The sequence below is a fragment of the Danaus plexippus genome, chromosome 6, assembly GCF_018135715.1.
Source record: "Danaus plexippus chromosome 6, MEX_DaPlex, whole genome shotgun sequence".
Lineage (NCBI taxonomy): Eukaryota > Metazoa > Arthropoda > Insecta > Lepidoptera > Nymphalidae > Danaus > Danaus plexippus.
Window position 1 is genome coordinate 610728 of NC_083540.1, and position 26497 is coordinate 637224.

A 26497-nucleotide genomic window follows, 5' to 3' on the forward strand; every position below is an offset into this window, starting at 1 on the left:
ACAAGAACGAATTGTTAATTTTTATGATATCTGTATTTAATAATTTGATAAATATTTTTTAATATGTACATATTTTAATTAGACATTATGTTGCTGCATGTCCAGATAATATAACATAATATAAAGGAGACCTTTGTCGTTGTCAAAACTTCAAACTAATACCGTTCCACTCAAACAGTCACTAAGTCCCAAGTCCCGGATGGTCGCGAGCTGAACATTTATTTCAAGTACATTAAAAATAGATCAGCTTCGGTATTTCATTACCATCAATCAGAACGGCTGACATCCGCGACGGCGCAATGTCAGGGTCCGACATCATCAGCCTTCATACATAAATTATAACATCTCCGAAACACGCTGACAAGAGACAGCTTGCATCCGCTTAACACTCGCGGTCACAAGACTTACATTCTGACATTGAGAGGAAGTCATTGAGTTCAGTTTCGTTTTAGACGCTAAATAAATATCATAATGATTTATAAATATATTGCGTTCTGTAATTTTAGTTAATATGAAAGGTAATGTGACTTGACAAAGTTTAAATATGTCGGCGTCACTCTACCGATCTGCTGACTATAAGGTCGCCCACGTGAAATGCTCGTCTTTCATAAATTACTACCTTTATTATACTTCTAAGATTACAATCACCGAAATAGTTTTAAAGTAACACAACAAAGTATTTCTACTTTCACGGTTCGCTACAGTTGAAGCGTCATTGAAATATGTTGTTTTAGTTAGTTCAATAATAAACAAAGTCGAAATACGCATTGCCACTATTGCGAAATGACAATAATATGTAGGTGAAACGTATTTATTGAACTATAATTTCTTATTATAAAATATATAAAGGGTCTGTGTCAAACAAAATCAATGCGGACATGCATTTATAAGATTGCCTTGAATCATCTGTGTACATCTAAGGCCACCGCGGCTTGCACTGTAGCAGGAAGTGTATGTCACCTACAACCGTACGAGCGACCAAGAATCTCAGCAGTTCTTAAAGTCTAAATGAAACTAATATATTTCGGATATACCACGCGAATTTTTCTGTCAAATACTTTGCTGTCGGAGAGTTTAAAAGATGCTAGGAAAAGCGAGAGGCAAATTACAGTTTGTTGGACAGACTTAGAGAATGTGTTCGGGTCGATACAACACGAATTGATGCTATGCGCGATAAGATGGTACAAATTTCCACTACAGAAAGCTCTTCAAAAACTTTTAGTTACAATGTAGGACTACTTCAAGGTTGCTGTTTATCTCCAATTGTATTTAATATTGTAATTAACATCTTAGTAGATACAATAACCAGCAACGAGAAAAAATGGGGGTATCGGTTCAAGTTTAATAATAAATACACGGAATCCATTTTAGCCTTCGCTGACGATCTCGCAATATTGACACGTAACCCCAAACACTGTCAAGTTCTATTGGATGAAGTGGATAAATTCTGTGAGTGGACGGATGGATTGAGTACAAAACCAAGTAAATGTCACTGTCTGTGTCTCGGTAGGCGAAATACAAAATATACCTCATACGATCCGGGATTATCGTTAGGCGGTCAATGCGTTTCTACGGTTACGGAAAATGCACCATTTAAATTTCTCGTTCGGAAGATTGATAATATAGGTCGTACTCCATCTTTAGAAGGAATAGTAGATAGCTTTTTAAATGATCTCAACAAGGTAGATAGCCAACAGATCAGTAACGTTAAAAAATCTTGGATCTACGATAATTACCTAACTTCACCTTTAAATTGGCTTTTCCTGGTCTATGATTTTAATAAAACCCTTTTGTCAAAGTTAGATGCAGGCGTCATAAAGATGTTGAAGTTGTGGCTCAGTCAAGCCTTACTCCATCCTTAAAGCGGCTTCGGATTGGACTATAATGTTGGATATAAACAATATCAAATCCCCGAGAATATTTGTGCGTCGGCCTCCAGACCAGACATATTTATGTATTCGCGAATTTTAAAGCGCGATGTGATGATAGAGCTTACGGTTCCTTGGGAAACAAACATCCCCAAAGACCATACCATCAAGGTCAACAAATATTACGAGCTCACTAACGAAGTCACTCGAAATAGGTTCGTTGTGGATTTATACGTGGTAGAAGTGGGAGCGACAGGTATAACGGCTAAATCTCTCTACAATCTACTTAAATACTTGGGCTTGTCCAGAACTCACATCAATTCATTCTTGGAAGGTACTCCGAAAGCAGCCCTAGTTGTTCGTTTTCAAATTTGGTTAGTTAGGGAGAGGAGCTTGGACCGTGGAGGTGAGCGTTTAACGCGCGTTAGTTAGGGGCCCCTTAAACCTACACTGGCACTGTTGAAGCTCCTCTCCTTGCAACGCGATGGACCCGGCACCCGAACGGTGAATCCATTGAATGCTAAGAGGTTTCGTCTAATTTAAAACTACATAATACCGACGTTTCTGTTACTTTTCAGCAACCGTCATCAAGGGCAGACGAGATGTGAATGTCTGTCGGTCGGTCCTTGTTATTTATCATCTACCGAAATCGATTTCTTAATTTTCTGGCGTACCACTCTGGATGCCGGCAGAATGCGCTTACGGTGTCGCGAGGTCCTGCGGTGTGGTCACGGACATGGGATTTTATATTTTTAAGGAGGGGGTCCCAGGTGTTGGATGGATTCCAGCCATCTTCTCTATTGAAATTCGGATGTTTTTTTTTAATTTCAATAGCCTCGCGGATTAACCTCGGTATGTACCTGTCTTCACGAGCGAAGTTCTTAAAGTCAAATGACATTACTTAATGGTATAGAGTAATTGCAACTTTTGTCAGAAATGTATTTTTCTTTAGGATTTAAATGGCATTTTCACAATTCACAACGATATAACATAATTTCAAAATTGTTTAGTCAAGTAGCAAAACAAAAAAAAAATTAAACAATGTCTATGAAAAAATTGATAATCGGTTAGCCAGTGTCAAGAGTCATGAATAAAAACAACCTAATATTTAAAATAAGAATGTTTATCAAAACATAATGAGTTCTAAGACTGACTTCAATCCAGTCTGCCCGTGATCATGGTCGCTGCGAAGTAACCGAAACGTCGGGAGTATGTACTTGAAAATAACGTACTCCTAACGGTCCTTTTTGCAATATAGATAAAGCTCAGGCCGTACTATTGGCAGTTATATTGGAAATAATAACATTAAATATACTTTAAGTCATTTACTACTACCCACCTCGTCTCTTCTTAACGTATTTATCTTCTCATATAGAATGTGTTACATTAACTTGTCGGGAGTGCATTAAGATATTTTAAACATATATATATATATATATGGATGGTAATCTTGTTATAGAATTTATTAATTCAAAAAATTCAAATGAAAAATTTTCTATGTTTTCGAACACAGGTACAATTTAAAGTCCAAAACAAGTTAAATTTCTTTTAAAACAAATAATACAATTATAGTAGTATAAAAACTATAGTTTGAATTCGTATTGACTAACACTTTAAATTAATATTATCCAGTCAATCAGCTTAGAAAGTTACAAAGTAGTGTGTATTTTTGTGTAATAGGTTTCATAGGAAAATTAATGAAAATTGAAATTCAATGTGAGAACCCCTACAAGTGTAGAATGCGGCGACCCATAACCGTATGGACTGTGCAAAGCAAAACTAAACTTTCAAGTTTACTGGCCAAGTTTCGTCAGGTGCTCTATTTCAGTCTGACCCAGAAACGGGCCGACGTCACTTGCGGCACAGTTTCCACTCGCTCCAGCACCCCGAGCCGCCTGCCGGCGTGACGGCATGTCAGCTTGTCGATTTGAATATATATCAGAATAAGCAGCTAATGGCGAACACGCCACATGTGACGCGAGACGGGAGATCTTTTAAATTCAGGTCAATTCTAATTCTACACATATTCAAGTTATCTTTACTGCTTCACAGAGAGTGTGACAGTATTCAGTATTGATCGAGTAACTTTACACCTCGATAGATCATTATTATTATTTAGTTAATCGAAATACAATCGATATTTTTGTAGAGGACAGAACTTGGTTTGAGAACTCGAGCGTGGTAATCTGGCGGCAGGTCATTGTATTGTTGAAGTGGAAAGTTCCTGCACCTATACAAATGACACTTCTCCGAAGCACCTTAGGTTTGGCGAGTCGCCAGTGAAGCACTATTACAAGCTCTTAAATCCTTTTGCTATACTAACATCTATCTGTTTCTAGATACTATATTTTCTCTAAAACATATATATATATACATATAAATTGTGTGTATTTATTTAGTTATCAAAATTTTCCAAGGGTTTCGAATCAATCTTCATTGTTGTTAATAATCTTATAAATATTGAGATAACTTTAAACTATTAAGTGTTCAAACATTAGCATCCTATCTGCTCGGTCTATTTTCGTGTCAAAAGTGACCCAACCCACCACTAACATGACGGAATAATAGACAGACAACTTATCAATTGGAATTGATACAAATTCCTCTGAGTCATGTGTTCATTGCCAGCAGGTGTTATATAACTGTTATAAAATTGACAATTATTTTCGTTTCCCATCTTCGTACTAAAATAACCTGGGCTATAAATACTGATTCTTAACTGGGAAACACAATGAGCTCTTACCGACAAAGACCGAAACGAAGGTTGTGTTTTATGTTTTGAATTGGTGAGGTGGTATAGCGTAGCTGTGGTCAGTTACTACAGCTCGAACATGGGCTGGCTCACCCGGGGAAGTACCGGCCTCTCATGAAGGTCGGCATGAAGTAGCCTTTTATGGTTGCGTTTCGTCCGATGAGTGAGAGAGCCGCTTTCCCTTTCCCTGTTCCTGCCCTTTCCCGCCATTTCATTATTCCCACCCGCCCTCTTCCTCAATAACAAAGGTTGGCAACGCATCCGCAACATGGGATATGTTGTGGATGTCTATGGGCGACAGTGACTACTGTCCATCAAGTAGGCCGTCTGCTCGTTTGCCACATTTCTCATAAAAAAAAGAATATATGTGTATGTTTGTTTGTATGTATATTAGTACCTACTATGTATAAGAGTCCATTAAAACTTTGTATACGTACATAAAATGATAAAGGAACTATACATTTATACAACCAATTTAACCGTCTCCTATGTCTTGGCAATTACTTTATTTCTTCTTCTTTGTTGTGCAATTTGTGTACAAATTATATGAATTCGACTTTTAATAATATTAAAATACGTCAGGTGATCACGTTCTGTGTCCAGTAACAAATAGAAAGTCAAAATTTTTTATTGTCTTTATTAGATACATAGCTTTGCACGTCTGTTATGTGATACAATCGATATGAAAGCACAAAGATTTCAAAACCTTACAGTATACAGACAGCAATGATGAAACGGATCACAACACTTATTTGGCGGATACAACAAATGTGTTATATTGAACATTGCCGACAAGCGAGATATATACAATGACAGCGAGAATCCTCCTCGGACGTCTTCTTCACTCCTTAACAATATTTATCAATAATAATACATTTTGTAAGTGGGGACACTGAACACATAGTCCAGTGCGGGACCCTTGGACCGGAAAAAATGATTCTCGTATCTATACACACGGCCTCTGTACCTGCATCAACAATTTATCTCATTACGTAACCATCTGTGATGAGCATTCGATGATGGAAATGATGATGTCGATCGTGATGACTGTTACATCGTGACGGTTAGGATGGAGAAAGGGGTAAGTGAGAACACAAGACGCTAAAGTAACGTAACCGAGTGCAATGAACCCGTCTAAATATAAAATGTATCGTTGTCCGTAGCATCGTGTAATAAAATGCATTCCACCAGTTTTCTATTTTCATTGGAGTTTGAGTTGTTAATTTATAAAGGCCAAAGATCAAATACTTCAGTTTATTTTCTTATATTAATAGACAGGGATTCAAGGGAAGGATATTCAATTTAACTCTTCGACTTTATCATATAGTATTAAAAGTTTCTTATAGTAACTATCCGTCGAGGATTTATTTAAGAATTTTCATATTCATAAGTCAAAAATACATCTTTATGAAATAATTACAATGAGATGATGTTTTTTTTTGGACACAGTAAAAGGTTAGCGGTAATATATGTATCGATAGTGAGTGTGTTTGTATGTTGTTAAAAAGCATAGCGTCAGTTACACAAGACGTGCGTGCGCCGGGTTAAATATATATTTATGAACAGTACGCTGCAATTAGGACACGATGTAGCAAGGAGCAAACGGTTTCAGCAAACCCATAATATAGGTCAGAGTTTAAAAGAGACATAGCGATTTATGTTTTATTTTAAATGAATTAGACTCACTTTGATCCGCCGGCAACGGCCTTCGTGTCGAGAACCTCAACAATGTCTCCAGCTTTAAGAGACACTTCCTCGTCAGTCGTCGCCGTGTAGTCGGATGTCGCGACCACGACATCGTCCACCTGTAACAATACCAAACGGTTCATGGATACGCTCAAGTAATACTTTTATAAAGAGCGGTAAGTGCACGTTAAAGTTCACGTAGCATTACCTTCGGCGGACTTCGACTACATGTGGATCTCGATCTCGTGAGGGATCTAGATTGATATCTCTTATAAGTCGGCGTGTTTTCGAGGTAACTATTGCGTCGCGAATTTTCTTTATCGATGTTAACACCGCTGTGTCTTTTATATCCTCCCAATTTGGTTATTCTTTGATTTGTACTTATATTACAGTAGCCGGTAAATGTTTGGAGATCTTCGTCGTTATCGTCTAAGACTGGGCAACTGTACATGCTAAATCTATGTGCTGTAGGTTGACTTAAATTAAGAGCAGAAAATACATGCAATGGTTCAAAATGTCGTATTCCATTTTCGTCCAAAACTGTGTATGAAACTTGTCCAGTTAGCACGGCTCGACTCGCCTCCCTAGGGACGACTGCTTGCAGTCCCTTTTTCATGATTAAAAGAGCCCCCCGGTGTTTTTTACGTTGAAATAAGAAGTCCTCCATTGCGAGACTGTTCTCTGGCTGTAGCAAACTTAATGGGACGTCCTCTGATGTCATCAAAGGAGGCTCTTCTGGCACAATCATAAGAGCTGCACTTTCCAGAACTAAGTCTCTCAGTTTTGGATCCGTCCGTGCTAATGATGGGTCTTTTTCAAGTTTTTCTAGGGTACCGTGAAGATTTGGTGTTTGTTCAGCGAGTTTTCGCATTACTGTTAATCTCTTTAAAACATCCATACATGTCTTGTCACTAGTGACATTATTTAAATAACTATCATCTATTAAAGCTGTTAATATTTTCTTCGACACATCATTCATTCCAAGGACTCTTGCAAGTCCCGCAGATTGAACGATGATAGCTTTAAGATTTTCTTTATCTGAACCTTCAAGTATTGTTTCCAAGTTTTTGCTGCTCGTCTCCTGTACAGCTGATACGATAGCTTTTTGTAGTGTCTCTGCCGCTTCATTGTCTGATTTGATGAACGAAATAGAGTCTGAGATTCGACTTAAGACGTGTTGTAACAAACATGTATCATTTTTGGTTATGTTTTTGAAAGCGGGCCCTATTACTTCACATTCAGTGCTTAAAAATTTGGCGAATCTATCAATAATCTGCTCCTCGGTAAACGGTTTCTTGTCTGAAATGCTACTAACAGCAATTTTAATTAATTCTACTTTTGAATAACTCGAATTTTCAAGTATTTCTTCACACAGTGTTTCCTTATCTTCCTCTGTTTGAAGAACTTTAAACATTGCAGTAACAAAATCTTCATCTATAGCTTTACCTAATATCGTGTCAATTGATTTAAGAATATGATTGTATTTTTCCTTACTATTATTATTATTAAACTCTTCGAATTGCTCCGCAGTAACGAGGGCAGCCAATACAGCAGCGGCAATAGAATTTTTAACCTTTTCTTGATGTATATTATGTTCCTTGTCACCAGAAAAATCATTGTCTTTTTGTATCTCTGAACGTTTTTTATTGCTACGTCCTTTCCTGTTTTCGGCCACAGAACCATTTTCACCATAATTACCGTGCATTTCTGATTTTAAATGAGCACTCATTTCTATTATGGAAGTTATTACTTCCATCAATTGATTTGCTACGTCGTCTTTTAATCCAAAGTCTGTTACAAAAGCTTTTAATGCTTCAGCATTTTTGGTCTGGTTTAATACCACGTTTATGGCCGGCAGATCTGTAGGTACTTGTCTTCCAATGGACATTCCAGCTTCAGAAAGTTGCCTTAACATTTTTGTGTCAATAGTCAACTCTCCTTTTGTCGAAGTTGTGTCATTGGGATTAGTTTTTACTTTTAATAATTTCAATTCTTCAGGAGTAACGACGAAACTTTGTACTGAAAACTCGAGACCTTCTTCTCCTTCAATCAAGTCAGGAGCTACAAACTTCAAACCTTCCGGGGTTTGTACTATTTGCCCAGGTACAAAGGTTACACCTTGATCGTCAGTTTCTATTACTCTACCAGGAACAAAACGAGGACCTTCTTCAGTATCAACTACTTGGCCAGGAACAAATCGCGAACCCTCATCCTCAGTAGATATAACTTGTCCCGGAATAAATGTAGGCCCAGCCTTCGTTTCTATTATTTGTCCAGGTACAAACCTAGGCCCATCAATTGTATGTATTGTCTGTCCTGGTACGAATTTAGGGCCGGTTTTAGTATTCACTACTTGACCAGGAACAAATTTAGGACCATCCACTGTGTCTACAACTTGACCAGGAACAAATTGTTCACCATTTTCTGTAAAAACAATTTGACCAGGCACGAAAATTCCTTCCACCATCATTCCTGGAACAAAACGTGACTGATTTTCTTCATTCTTTACCAGACGACCAGGAACCACCTTACCTTCACATTTTGGAATTTTGGACCCTGGATAAAATTCTATACCTGTAGTTGTTTGCACCATGTGGCCAAAAACATATAAAGACTCTTCGGACAGTGAGCACGTCTTAATGTCAATAGGTAATCCCGTTGGCATACTTTCCGTAAAAGTAATATCTTCAATTGATTTTGCTATCGAAAATTCAACATTTCCATTTCCCTGTACAATAGTCTTTCCGGGTACAAACTTTTCGCCACTATCCGTACTCATAATTTGACCTTCAATAAATTTTGGCCCTTCAATAGTATCAACTGTAGTACCAGGAATAAATTCTAACCCATTCTTATTCATTCTTGTAATTCCGGGAACAAAAGTTGTTTCACCATTTACTTCAATTGTTTGGCCAGGTACGAATTTAAGTCCGTTTGGCGTTGACAATGTTGCACCGGGCACGAAATGTAATTCGTCATCATGATGTATTGCTTGACCAGGTACGAACTGCCACTCGTTATTAATTTTGGCGTTTTGACCTGGAGTAAAAATTATGTTATCATGTTCAGATATTGTTTGGCCGGGTATAAATTGGACTCCATCGGGAGTCATTATTGTTTGTCCTGGTACGAACAACTCTTCAGATCCGTTATTTATAATTTTTCCAGGAACGAATTTCAAACCTTCCTCGCTTATAACGGTCTGACCTTCAGTAAATCTACATGAGTCATCTTTACTTTTTAATGTTTGTCCGCAAACAAATTCTTCACCATTAATTGTTTGTAACACTTGACCGGCTAAGAAGAATGGCTCACAAGTATTTTCATTCTCTATAATATGCCCCGGAATAAGTCCAGGTCCAGCTGGAGTATTCACAGTTAATCCCGGTACAAATAATGGTCCTAAAGGTGTTTCTACTGTCTGTCCTGGTACAAACACCGGTCCTTGTGGTGTATTTATATGTTGGCCGGGTATAAATTTCTTTGCTTTATCTATATCCAATGTAAGCCCTGATATTTTTGCAACTCTCTCCCTTTTGCCCTTCTTAATACCCTTCACAACCTCTGGTAAATTTTCGAGAGTAGGAAGCATATCTAATTTATTGACTTCCAGTAATCTTTCTGCTATATTTGCAGTCTCTGTTAATCGTTCTGAGGGCAAATTTGCAACTGCGTTAATTACTGCTTCAGAAGGTCTATTTTTTACCGGTTTTAAAGGATTAACACAGGGTACATTGTCTAAGGAAACAGACACATCACTAATATTTTTATCGACTTCATAAATTTCGGAATCACAATGGTGAGGTGTAATCTGTATGGGCGATGGCAATTTAGTAATTTTAGAATTAAACTTTTCACCAGTCATTTGGTTTTCAAATAAGTCCCAGTCCCACGATTCAGGGAGAGGTTGCATTTGATCCTTCCAATCGCCACTGCACGAGAGTATACTCGATTTAGAACGCATATGATGTAAGTCGAATTTATCACAAGAGTACGTCTTGATATCATGTTTTTCGTGCTTGAAATCTTCCAGTTTGGCTTTTTTAGCCAGACGTTCTTGTCGCATTTTAATCTCCTCAAATTCCTGCACTTCCTCTAACTTTTCTTTATTTTCAAATATTTTCTTCATCGATGATAACCCTGCAGCTCGTTTTCTTTTCTTTTTTCTCTCTTCTAATTCTTCAGCTTCTCTTTGTCTTAAGACCTCCGCGTTCGGTCCCTCGCCTTCAAAGATTTCGACATCCTCAGTAAAATCCTTAAAATCCATGGAAACACTACGTCCTTGTTTTGTTTTAATGAGCACTGTATCTGAATCCTTTGCCAGCATTACATCTCTAACATCGCCGTCCCTCACTGCTGCCTCCAAACGAGCAGAAAAAACTAAACTACACCTTCTCTCGTCGACAGTGTACACGTAACGCTTTTCTTCTGCAATTTGCTTAGTGAGAAGCATATCCATCAAATATCGCTGAGCCTCAGTAGAACCATCCAGAACAGGGAATATATATCGATAGTCTGGTAGCATTTCGTGTTTCCTATTTCCATAATTTATTTCAGGTGAATAATGATGAGGTCCGAGTTCGCCGGACACATTTGTTATTTTACATTTCGTTTTAGTAGAACGAGTTGTGAGTAAGACTGGAATGTAATGATGAGAAGGTAGCCCATACGATTTCCCGGTTATCCTGCAGCATCGTTTCGCATCAGCGGGAGAGATCGGTGCGAGGAGCGGAAAGTAATTAGGCTTGGGCAAGCCTCGACTGCGGCCCGTTATTCTACAGAAAGACATCTCGATACGTCACAATCACGTCTTCATAACATTATTTGTTTACAAACTTATATAAAACCGGCTCAAAACACGAACTCAAAATATAATATCAGTATTCTCGTCTTCGGTTGTGTGCGCGTGCGTCTGTATCGGAGGCTCGGAAGCGACTGTGGGAGCGACGCTGCCGCCCTGAGTTTTAGGCGTTTTGTTTCGCACCTTTCAGTGAGACGGTGAGTAGCGACTTCGTTACGGTTAAAAGCTATTTATATCATAAGGAGAAACGTATTTGTTTTTGCAATAATATGACACAATTTTGAACTAAAATATAAAGATGTTAACAAACAAGTTACGATAAAATGTAATTGTGGCAATGAAAATGCAATTGTGGAAATAAAGCCACCTTGAATTTTTAGGAGATAACTCTCCCTGTCGCTGAATACATTATATTTTGAACAAAACGGTCAGAAATCGAACAACTAAAGTTATATAATTAACTTAGTCTTATAAATATCTGATAAAAATATTCAATATATATTCCCTTTTTTATATTATTATTATTATTATTATTATTATTAAAAAACCCTTTGGATTTTATTTATTATATGAAAAAAATTATCACAGATTACGAATGATTTCTTAGCTTCCTGAAAATTTCATTTAAAACAAAGCCATTGTTCACAGACAATAAATTAAAAATAAATAATCTTTGTCTTGAGATGGGATTATAATAAATAACTTTGACACTCGGTAGGACATTCGCCAAAACTAACAAACGCACGTCGTTTATAAATACATGATAAACAAAGTCCAGTGATGAATTAGAAGTCATGTTCAGATTATGATATATCGCTTGCATATATTCTAATCAGCCTCTAATGCTCTTTCCTTGCAAGCAAGGTCCGTGCGCCGACTGAAAACGGGTACGTGCTATATAAAAACGTTGATTCGATATGGCCAATGTTCATGAAACATGTCAATGAAAACAGGCTTATTATAAATGAGTGATGCCGTGAAGTGTCGGGCTCCGGAGAGGCTTGGGAGAAATTAACGGCGACCTCGGAGATCATTAGTAATCTCTCTCGGGGCCTTCAAGATTCAAGTGACCGCGAACTACGGTTATTTTTGCGTTGACTCTCACCAGCTCGAGAAAGTTCCAACGATCTTCGTCTTGTTTTAATTATTTTAGATATTTTATATGTAATTTTTATTTTCCTTAAGAATTATCTATCGAGTGTAATTATCACCCTAAAGTAATCTGTATACAAACAGCCGCCTGAACGATATATGTCACAGAATATTATAAACCAGATACTATGATAATTTATAATGAACGTAATTTAATTATAATGTTATTTTCATTAATATTTTTTTATATCGATCTAATATAAACGTTACTTACTATTGACTTATTAACGTGTGTTATAGTGATATTTATTAAGATTGTAGGATTGTAGGAACGTCTACTTTTATTATAAATGGTAATGAAAGTTTTCAATAATTTAGCTTTAACATCAGAATAAGGCAAAGGTTTGAATTCTACTTAAAACAGACGATAAGAATAGAAGAAAACAGAAGAATAAAACATAATTTTTCTAGTCTCTGTAAAAAATATACAATAGAATAAAATTAGTCCAGCAACTTACGTCTTGTATTTAAGAGATGTTGCTACATAATGTATAGATATGTTCATCTTCAGGTGTGCAAAAAAGAAATTCTTTGGAAGCCATCACATCCTCCCGCCGCCCCATCGACTCATTCTATTTTAAATACTTTTTATATTTCTTATTAATTCCCACGCTGACTCGGTTGTCACACAAACAGAGCACTTAATAACTTGACAACGGACTCATGGACGTCGCTGTCATAATTATTACTACGTCTTTTAAAACTTTTCTTTAATATAAATGACTCATCGAAATTGTTTATTACGATGAGAATATTTTTAATAATATATAGTAAATTTTTTGTACAAGTGATTTCTTTAATTTAAAACATGTAGTAGGTATGTTGAATTAAAGCTATCATCACGAAGTTTTCTACAGTAAAGATGTTCGGTCATTGGTGCCATCGTTAAAGTATCAAAGTATATTGCATCAAATCTAACGGTCTGATAGGTAACGAAGTGGACGGTATCGAAAATTATTAGAACATTTTCCTCGATTACAGAACTAATATGTTTACGCGGCGTGTTTTATGACTTCTTCGGAAAATCGGACGGAGTGCAAAAAAGATGAACATTTTCGCTATCACAAATCTCCGTCATGACTCACCGCGATTTTCCACAAACGAAAATTTGGGGAAATTTTTTTTTCGACGATGACAGATACCGGAATGACTTGTTCATTATAATAAAAGGGAATATTTGATGACAGGCATTGACCTCACGGATGCACAAAAACTATCCATAGTCTTTTGTTTATGTATTAATAAATTTTATCAAATAGTTATAATTAAAAAAAATGAAATCTAATATGGGAACTCAGAAACGGTGTAAACAAAACTACAAACAATATGTTTCTGTATTGTTTGAAGTCAACGACACTATAACGTTCGTAGCAGTTTGATTGGCATCGTAACTATCAACTTTATTGGTCTCTAATGCTTATTGTGTCGCGTACACCAACTTTGATGATGACGCGAACGCTGCTCAGCATCAAACAAGATGAAAAACACGTCGATTGTCAGTCTCGACGTGTATGACTCTGTTCCAGATAAATAAAAAACTCCTTTGAGCGAGATAATCTATCGAATTGGATGAATTTCAAAAAGAAAGAAGCGAGCCGCGAATATAGAATCTATTAAATCTAGTGCGCCTATTTAAAATTTACTGGGAATTTAGAATACATTTTACATATTGTTTTGTTCGCAAACTTGTTTTACATGCGGAAATAGATGTATGTACACAGGAAAATTAAATTAACAAATCGTTTTGACAACATTAGAAAGAATGAAATAGTTTTTTATACAAAAATTGTGTGTGATTTGTATCGGAGCAACACTTATTATAACACAGAAAAGAGAGCTGGGTTCATTGATAGAAGTGATAGAGCGCACACACCCATCAAGACACTAAACGAAATATACAGTTTTGTTTAGAAAAACCTTAATCTATTGAAGGGTGCGGTGCCAACTCAGCGAAGGCTCGTTACCATGATTCATGAATAAATTAATCACAAATGTTTGAATCTCAGGTCTAGCGTCTGCGTTTATCACAAATAACATCTCGTTGACTGCACATCCATCATAATAAAAAAGCCGATGCATCGAGACGTGGCGCGTATTGGGCCGCATCCAAAATTATTACAAGCCCTTTGATTTGTCGCATCGATGCTCAGAAGACTACACAAGCAGACATGGCAGGTGTCTGATTGTGGTGCACGGAGATGAATACCATCCAGTAATGGAAGAGCGAGTGCCATAGGTACCATTGTGGATATTAAAAGAATAATTGAACCTTATATTTAATAAACGGACAAACACACAACTTATCGTAACAAGTTTTCAACATTCCTCTCATTCTCTATAAAGTTTCCGCTTTAGGTATCTAGTATTTTTAGCGGCAACTAATGTTTTCCAACAGCAAACACTCTACCTTCATATCACATCCTAAGATATCAGTTAAATCTAGTCTAATATGTTTCGTAAACACGTTATAATCTAGGATTTTATCTACCTTTTCGATCATCCTACGTGTATTAGAAAATAAAAGAATTATTATTGCTTCTACATTGATGTTATGATCGAAGCGATCAAACTACGAAAACCAAGACCGCGGCGCGTCAGGTGCGTGTTCTCAAAGGAAACCAAAATAACCAAGCTCCAGCTCCTCACGTCAGGATAAATATTTTAATGCGACGCGAGTAAATGATGTTACTCTCAAAACGGTGGTCGCGTTTCTCTTAATTTGTTTATGGATTTATAGCTCGTCCTACATATTACGTTTTGTTTTGAAATATTCCTGCGACGATTTGCTTTATGGGACTCGTTATATTCTCGAGTTCTCTGAGACTTAAACGTGAATTCCTTAAGGACTTCATTGATATCAAATCATTCTATGAAAAAAATAGACAGCGAGGTGAAACTGCTAAGTACTGAATATGACTTCTATCAAGTGATCCTTTCTAGAAAATTCGTTCGTATTTTCCAGACAAAACAAAACTATTAATACAAAAGGTCAATAAGTTACAAAATTGTTTTATTTCGAGCACGTATTTATTATTAGTAAACTAGTTCAGGGCCGCGCTCACTTGTAATAATATGCGATTTTCTGAGAAACACGAGTGTTGCCGCGGCGAACAGCACAACGGAAACGTCTCGGGTGCTTTGAGATTAGCTTTGATATTAGTCGCGGGAGAGGAGTGCTGGCGACCTGCTGCCGAGTGCCGAGCTGAACGGAAATGAGAACCGATAACAAAACATTTGCTACGAATACATCTGTATGCAACGTGACTTATTTCAATGTCAATATATTATTTTAAGTTTTCCTTGTCAATTGTCGAGACAAGAAGACGGTTTTATAAAGATTTTAAATGCAATAAGTCATCCAGATTCTCTGTTATAAATAAGCCTAGTAATAAAATAATATGCTATCGCATATAACAGCTCTGTACAGCTGTGAGAGCTGACTGTGTGACTGAATCGTTTGTAGATCCAGCACTTCAACGTGTTTTCAATATGCCACACATTTTGTTACGTTTCACGTTTCTACCGTTTGCTATACAATTTGTTAAATTTATAAAACAAACAAGTGATATTTAAAAGAAGATAAATTAATATTTCCTAGCAAATATTATAATATTACGGATATATATATTTTCTGAGTGTTATTACTTTATAAAAATAAGTTGATATTACTATTCACTACGTAAATTGAGTATTTGAATGCTACATCAAGTATGAAGTATTTTAACAATATTAAGGATGTCAACAGAATGAGTTAGACAATCGATTCACTAATAAGTATGATAGCCATCTCAGATGATATAACCCTATAAAATAAAGTTGACAGATCCGCTTCTTATACTGCTGATTTAGCGGTAGGAAAAATCAACAGACTGTAACCACGTGCATAGATCACTATGTACTATACTTATTTGTACATGTTGCATAAATCGATAATCCATAGTTAATATTTCTAATATATTTAGATGGTAATGTTTTTCCGCCTATAGCCCGATAACTTAACTTCCCTTGTGTGACTTAGTTTTCGGCTGGGTGTAAGGAGATAAAAATCAGTCAAAGCTACCAAAGCTACAATACTTAATCAGTGATGATGTGCTGTATTATATTGAGTGAAATTATTGTGGTTACAAATGAAGTCATCAATAAGAATGACAATTTGGATTCTACGTGATAATACATATAAGTAAGAAGCGCCCAGGATACGAAACAGAATAGTAGAAGGAAAGACAAATAAACTAGGAAGCTATTCGGAGACATCCCTAAGATCAGAAAAATTTGTTCGTGGTAATTCTTTGATTGGGAACGTGGTCCTTGTGCTATTCTGAATGGTTTTATTGATTCTCAAATGATTGATAATTGATTGATTCCTAAATCAAGTCAACAAACCATTTAAAGGAATTAATGATTCTCAAGATTTCATTCGCTTTCTTTCTAACTCACGATCAACATATGCTAAAATAAAGTTTAATTATTGAAACTTGCAACTAGAAACCTAATTATTGTAATGTAACACTGGTCTAGTGCGTGAAGTCCAAGAAATGTATTAAAAGCGACCGAATCAATGCTATTCCTACGTGTAATTTTAGATAAAAAGTGCAGTTTTATCTTTATATTTTAACTTCTAAAGGTAAACTCAGTTTACTGTGTGGGAAATAAAATTATTAATTAGACGTGAAATGAAGTTATTTATTTTGTCATATCATTAGTATTATGTCCTATGGTATTGTCGAGAGTTTAAAATACTAGTAGAGAGTTCTTTAAGTGGTAGAGCCTAGCTGTGGTCAAGTTACTACAGCTCGAACATGGGCCGGCTCGACCGGGGAACTACCACCCTCTCACAGAAGATCGGCGTGAAGTAAACTTTAGTGGCTTTGTTTCATCCGATGAGTGAGAGAGACGGTTGCCCTTTCCCTATTCCCACCCTTTTCTGCCATTTCTTATTCCCACCCCTCCCTTTTCCTCAACAACCAAGGTTGGCAACGCATCCGCATTATCTCTATTGCGGATTTCAATGAGCGACGGTCACTACTGCCCATCAAGTAGGCCGTCTAAAAAATCTATGAATCGAATAATAGGAAGACTAATTGTAACATTTAAAACATCAGTGACAGATGTTATGACAAGTGACAACAAATTCTGTAATTATCTGAGTTTATCAACAAGTCATAAAGATGTTCGAGATACGTAATTTTATAAAAGAAATAATTCAGAACTAAAATAGTTTATTCATTTTATTAAATAATACTAGTCTTGAATGAAATACATAATAATGTGAACTATCATTAGTTTGGATCACCAATAATATGCATGCATGTGCATAGATCAGATTTTATTTGTTATGAGCTTGGATTGCTATTACAAAGTAACAAGTATTCTGCCAATCGAGTCACCAAATCACCTGAAAACTAGTTAATACAATATTATAGGCCCAAATAAGTCGACGCTGCAGACGAAATAACTTATTGTGATGTGAGACATGTTGGTTGAAACAAAAAATATATGCACGAGTGTGAAAAGTTGGATTGGGATTGGTAAAAAATACATATACAAAACATATATATATATTTTATATTTATTGTAAAGATGGTTTTTGTTAAGGACTTTCTATAGTTTTAAACAGCGCCATCTCATGGAAAATATATGCAACTACATACTGACTTAAGGTTTGAATCAAAAATAACTCGACACTATATCGCTTCTCACAACCTAGTTCAGCTGTCTCCCGACAGATGTCTATAATAATTTAGTTCACTGGTCCACCAACAGATGCTATTTATCTTAATAACCCATCATGAAATGATAATTAAGTAAACATGTGAAAACTATATAAGCTGTGCACCAAAATAACCAGCGATTTGGCATGGAACCACCAGAATATACTTTGAAATAAATAAATATGATATACGGAATCTTTGAAGTACCTGATCATAAAATTATAATCTTTCAAGCATATAATCTATCTACAGTTTACTATTAATTAATTTATTGTGGTTATTTTAATAGAATGTGGCTTATTATAAATATTAACCCCATATTATAAGTAGCACCTCGTCTGCCCGTGATCACGGTTGCTGCAAAGTAACCGAAACGTTGGGATTATGTAGTTTTTAAATAATAAAATCCGCGTAGTAAATCCGAATAATACTAGTTTCATTTAAATGAATACTCGCGAAAATCTTAGATCTCATTATATGTAGTAATTTTAATATTTTGGTACGAGAGGAAATTAATTATAATAAAAATATATATATTACGATCTATGTATGTGATCATGACGGCCAATTAAAATAGTAATTTCGCGGTAGGTGATGCTTGGGGAATCTGCTACGTGTTGTATACAAAGTCTTCTTTATAAGACCTATTTATAAATGTATATACATCAAGTGTAGTATATATATATATATATAATATACAGATAATAGGTACCTTCATAGACAATAAAGATTTCTAATAATTCAATCAATCAAACCGTTATAATTTTTTTATATATTTTTTTGTTGCTGCTAACCTGCATATTAAGAAATCAAATAGCTAAAGGACTAATGGTGTTTTACTTTTCATTTGATTAAAAAGATTTCATGGGAGCCATAACGTAGTATTAGCGTAGTTGTATTTACTTGACGAAATGTTTACAACATGAAGAACGCCGGGACCATTGTACATTAAAACGTTACATGAACGACTGGCATAAAACGTGTTAATGGTGCGAAGTGTGCCACAGTTTGTAATGAATGTGAACACAATTTTGCTCTTTGAGTGTGCTGAGGAGATTATAAACATTAACATTAATATACGGCCCATTACTTACGCGATATGAGGCGATAAAACTGGTCATTTAGAAGACCTATAATATTTCTAAAAAGAGTATGATTCCCGTCAGCAATGCCACGGCACGCGGCACGTCACTTACTGCGAAAATATGGTCTTAAATGTTGGTGTCAGGAAGGCTTTGGTGCCACCGTTTCTTTCACTTATCAATGATATGTCTAGTGACAGCATACATGTAAAGCTAGCGAGATTACTGGCCATACCTTCCAAATTTGCCTTCCTAATACCTCTCGTTACGTGGCGGAACAAAGTCGCCCACAACTTGTATCTGAAATCGAAGTCCTTAACTCAGTTTCTCTGAATAGGTTCGTGATAACTTGGTCTGACTTTACCGCAGAAAGACAAGATTGGGTTCACCGCTAACAAACCCTGTAGTATTTTAAAACTCATTGCAGTGCCACATTTCCAGACTTTCCCTTTGCACCCGCATAGCAATTTGAATCTTTTTACTACTTTCAAAAACGAGCTATGACACTTGTTTATTTCTCTGTATTTTACATTTTGTATAATGTCGTGTTCCCAAGAGTCGTTTGCCATAATACCAAAGACTACTTTTTATCACTCGTCATCAATAGGATGTCCATTCTCACGCATGTCTCCCCAGTGTTCGTGAACAGTACTGTTTCAAAGGTATTTCCTCCAGCAAACGCAAACTGTCTGTTAAGTTTCTCTTAAGAAACGATAACATGGCGTTTTTGAAGATAGAAGAGAAACGATAATTGAATGGCCGGCAACTTGTGTTTATAGGTGGTAGAGCTTAGCTGTGGACTGTGGTCAAGTAACCACAGCTTTAACATGGGTTGTCTTCACCGAGGAAGTACGACCCTCGCACAGAAGATCGACCAGAAGTAGTCTTTTGTGTTGGCGTTTCGTCCGATGAGTGAGAGAGCCGGTTGACTTTTCCCTTTTCCCACCCTCTCCTCTCCTTCTCCCACAATCAATGTCGGCAACGCATCTGCAACATCCCTGATGTTACACATGTCCATGGGCGACGGTGACAATCTTCCATCAGATAGGCCGTCTGCTCGTTTGCCGCCTTTGAAATAAAAGAATGTAACGCCCCTTTTAAAGGAGGTGTCGATAGGCAACACTGTTTTCCCACCATTGGGCGGGTCGTGAGACCTTTTGCCCACGACGAAATATAAAAAAATATGATAATCATTTAATAGCCCAGATAACACTAAAGAGATCTTCCGCAACACACGACGGCTGTCAACTAAGATACAGTGTTCTACAGACGGGGCTTGATGACAGAGATTCTTTGTTTTTACTTTTTAAGTCTCAGAAAATTAATCTAATGATTAGTATAAAACTACTCTATGTCATCTGAACTCAGTGGCGTGCACATAACGGAATACGAATGATTACAGACATTTAATATGTCATTTGATTCACGATTTGGTAAAAGTGCCTAACTATCAACTTAAAAACTAACATTTTCGATTCTGCTAGCGGCTAGTGCCGCTTCCCAGCCAGAGCGGCCGTATGCACAACTACTCGGTGCATACATTCCTTACAAGTAATCTCAAGGACGATCTGCAACTCTCGTGTTGCATGCAGGTAACATTTGCATGTGTGTGTGCACAAACTATGCATGTGTTAGTGTTGGAGAGGCACTGCTTCCTTAACCCTACTCGTTGATCACGTCATAGAAACTGAGTTGACTTTTTAATCTATCGTTCAAATATTTTTATCGCCATTTTGTTATTATTGTCTTTCTAAGCGAAAGTGAATAAGTTTTAGTTAACTAATTGGTGACTTTATTAACAAATTATGGAAAATTATAGCTCTGTACTGTACTGTCTGTCTGGGTTTGTCGAAATTAATTAGGAATTCATTTTTAATGTTGCCGTTTGATGATAAAATATAAATAATTACAAAGGGAAGGTGTGTGGCCAGTTTAGATTTAACTAAAAGAAAGGTAAAGTTACTCGTTTTAATAAACAGTATTATGATAGTTATAATAAGCCGGCAGGTCGTGTTCACACAAATAAGCTATTTGGTTTTCCTTGTTTGTTGTTTTCACATAATAATAATAAGAATGTTCGGATCTCCGCTGGATGTTCCGCTTTAAATAACTTTCATAAAGCGCTGATGAACAGCTCGTACTCGTTCTAAGGTAGTTTCGTGGCTCAGAGGCAGTTGAGAGATTCATAAACTATATAGATGCTAGTTCTGATCGGGCTGCTGTCACTTTATGCCCGAACATTATCAATGTTTCAGAGGTGGAAATTATGATGAAAATTTGTTTCCTTTTCAAACAATTTCTGCTTACCCTGCCCCAAGTCTCTGTGCACGCCTCTGTCTGGACTTTAAAGACCGGTCTACCCAAAAATTTGTTCTATTTAAAATAAACAAATAGGGGAATTCATGTTTTAAAATAACTTAATCGAAGAAATACATTAACATCGGAAAAATCGTAAAGTTTTTAATTTATTTAAAGAATTTTCATTGGAAATTAACATGCATGGTTTTAAAATACTTCCGTCTATTGAGTTGGAATGTTCTGAAAGGGGAAGTGGTTTAACACTATTTACCGACTTATTCTCTCACATTGGTATATTAAAGATTCCGGTTAGATAGAATCATAAATCAATACATATTATAAAACAAACTCCCTCGCCGCGTCTGTCGGTCTGTTCGCGATAAACGGAACAACTACTGCAGCGATTATCAAACAGTTATCACCACTCGATAGCGTGATTCACGAGGAAAGTTTCTGTATATAATTTGGTAAGTTTTTGTATTTACTTTTAACGAAAACGCTGCCTAAAGCCTTTGAGATATAACAAAATAATATATGGTCGAATTGTGTATCTTATATAGGTCTACAGAAAAGTCCGCGGTGGCATATGTCTATAACTATATACATTTTACAACTTATATAAATTGGCATTCCTAAAGCATTTATTAGCTATTCACATAAATACGGTATTAAGTCTTATCAAAATAAATTATTTCGTTTTCGAGCGTACATCAGTAAACTACTTTTTAAATCATATAAATCGGGCGTACCATTTGATAGTTATCATAATATAAGTTAAATAATTCTCAAAATTAAATAGGCTAACTATTTTATATTTTTTATAAAGAGACTTTGCGAAGCCGGGGTGGGTACCTAGTAGTTTATAAGAGGCAGTTAAACCTTACATTCGAAGGGCAAATAGATAATGTTTATCGCCATTGAAGACATACGTTCATAAATGAGCAAATAATAAGTCAAATGATTCGCGAGTCCTCCAGGTACGTTGCACCTTATGATCATTATTTATCTCTCACTAGCTGGGTTAGGAGTAAGACGCTTGTGAACGAGTTCGTACAGAACTACTCACAGGCAGCTCTTTTATTGATTGAAAAAACTGGATGATGTCTCCGTTTAGTGTAACGTCCCGAAACTCTTTTCAAAGGAAGATTTGATGATGTAAAGACACAAAAAGGAGGACTGTTAAATTATACAATGTAATTTATTAACCCAAACATAAAAAAATATAAGAAAGTAAAGGAAAAATGCAGTTTAATGAGGTATTCTTTCTGGTGAGGCAACATACATAAATGTAAAAGAACTAACCTCCATGTTGGCGCGGATGGTGAGCGCTCGGGCCCTCGTCTCGCTGTGGGAGCGCCGCGCCCGGACCAGTGCCGGAACTGCCACGCGACACAACCACTCGCCGAATTCTGCACAACCGGGCTATCACTACACTGACACCAGCACAACCAGCACAACCAGCACAGACGGTGATTGAGGATCACGCCTCGCACTTTACGGTAAAGCAAAAGGTTTAGTGATGCTGAACAAGCTTTAATGTTAAACAACGAAACATTAGGAGCTCTGTTTGCGATTAATAATAAAGGGCACAGGATTTAGGGTGAAGCTGCAACTGAGCAACTGAGCGACTGAGCGGCTGAGCAAGGGATAATAGGTGTTCATTTAAGCAGTGTAGGTATTTTGTGTTTGTTTATATAATACAAAGCTTGTCTATATACTACGCGTTACTACTATAAAGCGTTACTACTATTTCTACTGCTGCGGTTACTACTTCAAACTACGAATTACACATCTATGTGTTCACTTCTGTCTGAAGTAAATATGTGTTTAGTGTGAGTACAGTGACTACTTGAGTATCATCGCCGACTTAACTTTTGTTATCAGTTATTACAGATACTTTCTTTTTAACTGTTAACAAGACATACCTACACATGTTTTTTGATACTAATAATATAAAATAATTCAATTATTTTATATTATATATAAGTCCAATAAAAAGATGTTAAAGACGAAAGCTTTATTAGAGCACAATTTTATAAAATATAATATGTTATATTTTTCTGCACGTTTTAGTTTGCATTCTCACTGACCTATCGCGTCTTTACTCATGATGTCTAGTGTGTTGTGATCATGATCCATTGTGTGGGTCTTTTTTTGTCTTTTTGGATCAATAATGTTTATACCAATTCACTGTATTATAATTTTTTTGCACAAGTACGTAAACTTTGATATCGTTTAAAAATGCAACTTCACTTCTATAATGTTTTTTGTTTATATGTGGGTATAGGATTTCTTAATGTTCAAGTTTCAATACAATGAACTGTGTTTGTCATGTTTTCACGTACTTGTTGTAGTGTTCCTGTAATTCATTCAGAGTATTATTGTATTTATTTATGTGCACTTGAGACTACGCGTCTTTTAACTGACTGCCAACTGAATATATCCAATAACAAGATCGTAGATCTTCCTACGAAATGCGATTTATTTATGCAAACGATGACATAGTAGATAGCATAGCCCTGAATTATTTATGTAGTTCTGGGTTGAAACATATTGCACAAAGAAAGAAAGCCACAAAATTTTAAATAATATATATTTGGAAATATACGGATAATATCCGCATAGGATGGACCGTCGATCATAAACTGGTAAAAGCTTTTGAAAAACGTTAAGTTTTCCAGAATCGCAAAAAAAATATCTAATTAATAAAGGCAATTAAAATATTTCCACAATCATAAAAAGGTACCGAAATAGAATAGGAATTGCCAAACGTTTCCAACCTTCATGATGCGGTGATGACAAATACAATGTCGAATACATGAAGGAATCTGTCAATAGACGAAGACGACTTAAATTAAACTTTAAACAATATTCCCATAGACTATCTTGCGTCCCAGACATTGTTTAAATATGTAAAAGATCTCCTGTGCTGAACGAGAAGCCATGAACCCGTCGAACTCAATAAAACACTATCTTTTAAACTGTTCATGATGATCACCACGGAAAGAAAGAAAATGAGGTGAATTTAGCGATTATTATGTTAATATTGTCAAAAACTAACAGTGGCCTGTATGTAGTAGGCACAAGACTTTTACAGTACGTGCGCTTATAAGCCAAACTTTACTTTTCAGAAACCAGTCGATGGTGATTCATTATTGGTAGACGTTCATATAGAAGCTGAAATTCTCATCATGATGGACCCAACAAAAAGCTTACACTGTGTATAGTTTTCAAACCTAGTGACCTTGAACTGTCTTTATTTGGAAGCATCTTAACGAGTAATTGATTATCGATGAGATGGCTCGTCGGGTTGACAGGGGCTCAAAAAGCCATATTTTTATATTGTATTATGATTATATGTGGCAATGCATACCTATAGAACGATCACTGCCATTTTTACAGTTAGTGTCATTCTAAGGCGAGTCAAGGTCCGTCATATCCATCATTCCATCCGGAACATAACATTTTATTATACTACTTCGACGTCCGGTTTTCCGCGATATAAAATAACTAACTGTAACATCTATTTATATATAACCCGACAGATTTATATATATAATAACCTTGTCATGCACACGACTTCTCTGGTTCGTTATTTATCATCAAGATAAATCAAAATTAATGATAAAATATCATCTGACACTATTCTGTAATTTAAAATATATCCAAACGGTTGTTGTTGCAGAGGAAGCTCTCGAGGCATTCCTGTATCGGATGCCACTAATCACTATCGCTCAGTGGGCAGTCGGTGACGGAAATGTCACATGCAGCCAGCGACATATATCGAACGAGTGAATCATAGCACATTGAAATTGCAACTCCGGAACAATAATGGAAGTTCTGACAAGAAGCAGCTCATCGGAGACTTAGGGGACGTTGGAACACAGGCATTTTAATGGTTTGAATTGATCACTGAAGTTAGTTAACATCGACTGAACCATTACGTGTAATCGGTAAACACTGTCTGAAGTGTCCGAAGGTTGTAATATAGCGTAATGAAAAAGCTTTAAACTTGTTTCGTGATAAAATTGTGTACCTTAACTAAGGTTATAAAATTTGTTGACGAAAAATATAAGAGGCAATAGTTTTATCCCTTATCAAATATTACAATTACGGTTTTTATTTTGGCTCAACCATAAATTTACTTTTCGACGATGGCCAACGAAAGTCCCTTGGTATCCGACACTGGCAAATAATTATATTCAGTCATTATCGACCTTATTACTGGTCGAGAGGGTCGACGATCGATCGAAAGTTGAGGGAAGAAAGTTTGTACATTGTACAGCGGATAGGCCGATCTAAAAGCGTCTTTGGCACGGCACTGGGGCAAGGACGCCTAGCGCCGATGCAACGGAATGATTGACCGATTAATCTTAGCTGAGACCGGATAGACGTTATCTATATGGATGAGATGGAACGCAGATGATGTTTCAGACCGCTGCACCCGTAGTTTAAACGTAACATCAGACAACCGTTTCTTAATATTTTATAACACATACGTTAATTCCTTTTAAATTGGTAAATCTAACCTCTTTTTGGACATATCGGTTCGAAACTATGCAAAAATGTAACATTTTAATAAATATATTCATCAAAATAATATATTTGACTCCAAACACTTCCAAATAAATTTCAATACATTTATCAAAGTTATCTAAAATATTTATAAGAGTGAAGCTGTATCTCAGACCGCACAAACATGTTTTGCGTTAACGTTTTGTTTTGAATTGTGTTTATATAGTTATTGTAATGTCACGTGTGGGGTCACTGGGGGTGTCACTGTGGGGTCACCGTGGGGTCACTGTGGGGTCGCGTATTACGGGTCGGTCCCGTCGGTCGTCGTCGTATTATTTCGGTCGCGAGCGCGCGTCCGTCGCACGCCGTCACAACACTATGACTGCGTATTTCGATAGATCCAATACACTAAATAATTTCGATGTATTGACTTTGATTGGTTTGGATTTGATAGATAACAGTTTTAATTTTATATATTGAAAATAAACATTTTGGATTCATAATAACGACGATGACCTCACCAGCTACTCTGGACTTGACCGTCTAACTACACACAGACTAATTATCTCATAAATCTCATTCTATGGTTACAAATACAAATTGCGAGGAAAAAGAAAATATTTTAGAATAAA

The 26497-nt window shown here is 36.3% G+C and overlaps 1 protein-coding gene across 7 annotated transcripts in view; it reads right to left on the reverse strand.

Moving 5' to 3' along the window:
• Positions 1-26249, reverse strand: part of LOC116778669 (obscurin) — a 76698-nt gene extending 50449 nt beyond the window's left edge. For 2 of the 7 annotated variants that reach the window (XM_061529586.1, XM_061529585.1), the window contains exons 1-2: positions 6515-11242; positions 6307-6425 (exon numbers count right to left, since the gene is read on the reverse strand). In XM_061529586.1, the coding sequence (XP_061385570.1) occupies positions 6307-6425; positions 6515-11095 (4700 nt within the window). In that variant the 5' untranslated portion in view covers positions 11096-11242. Of the gene's footprint in view, positions 1-6306; positions 6426-6514; positions 11243-22652; positions 22760-23440; positions 23710-25879; positions 26021-26040 lie in introns of those variants that run through there. The other 5 variants (XM_061529588.1, XM_061529587.1, XM_061529591.1 and 2 more) reach the window with 4 other exon arrangements.
• Positions 26250-26497: the final 248 nt, after the last annotated feature.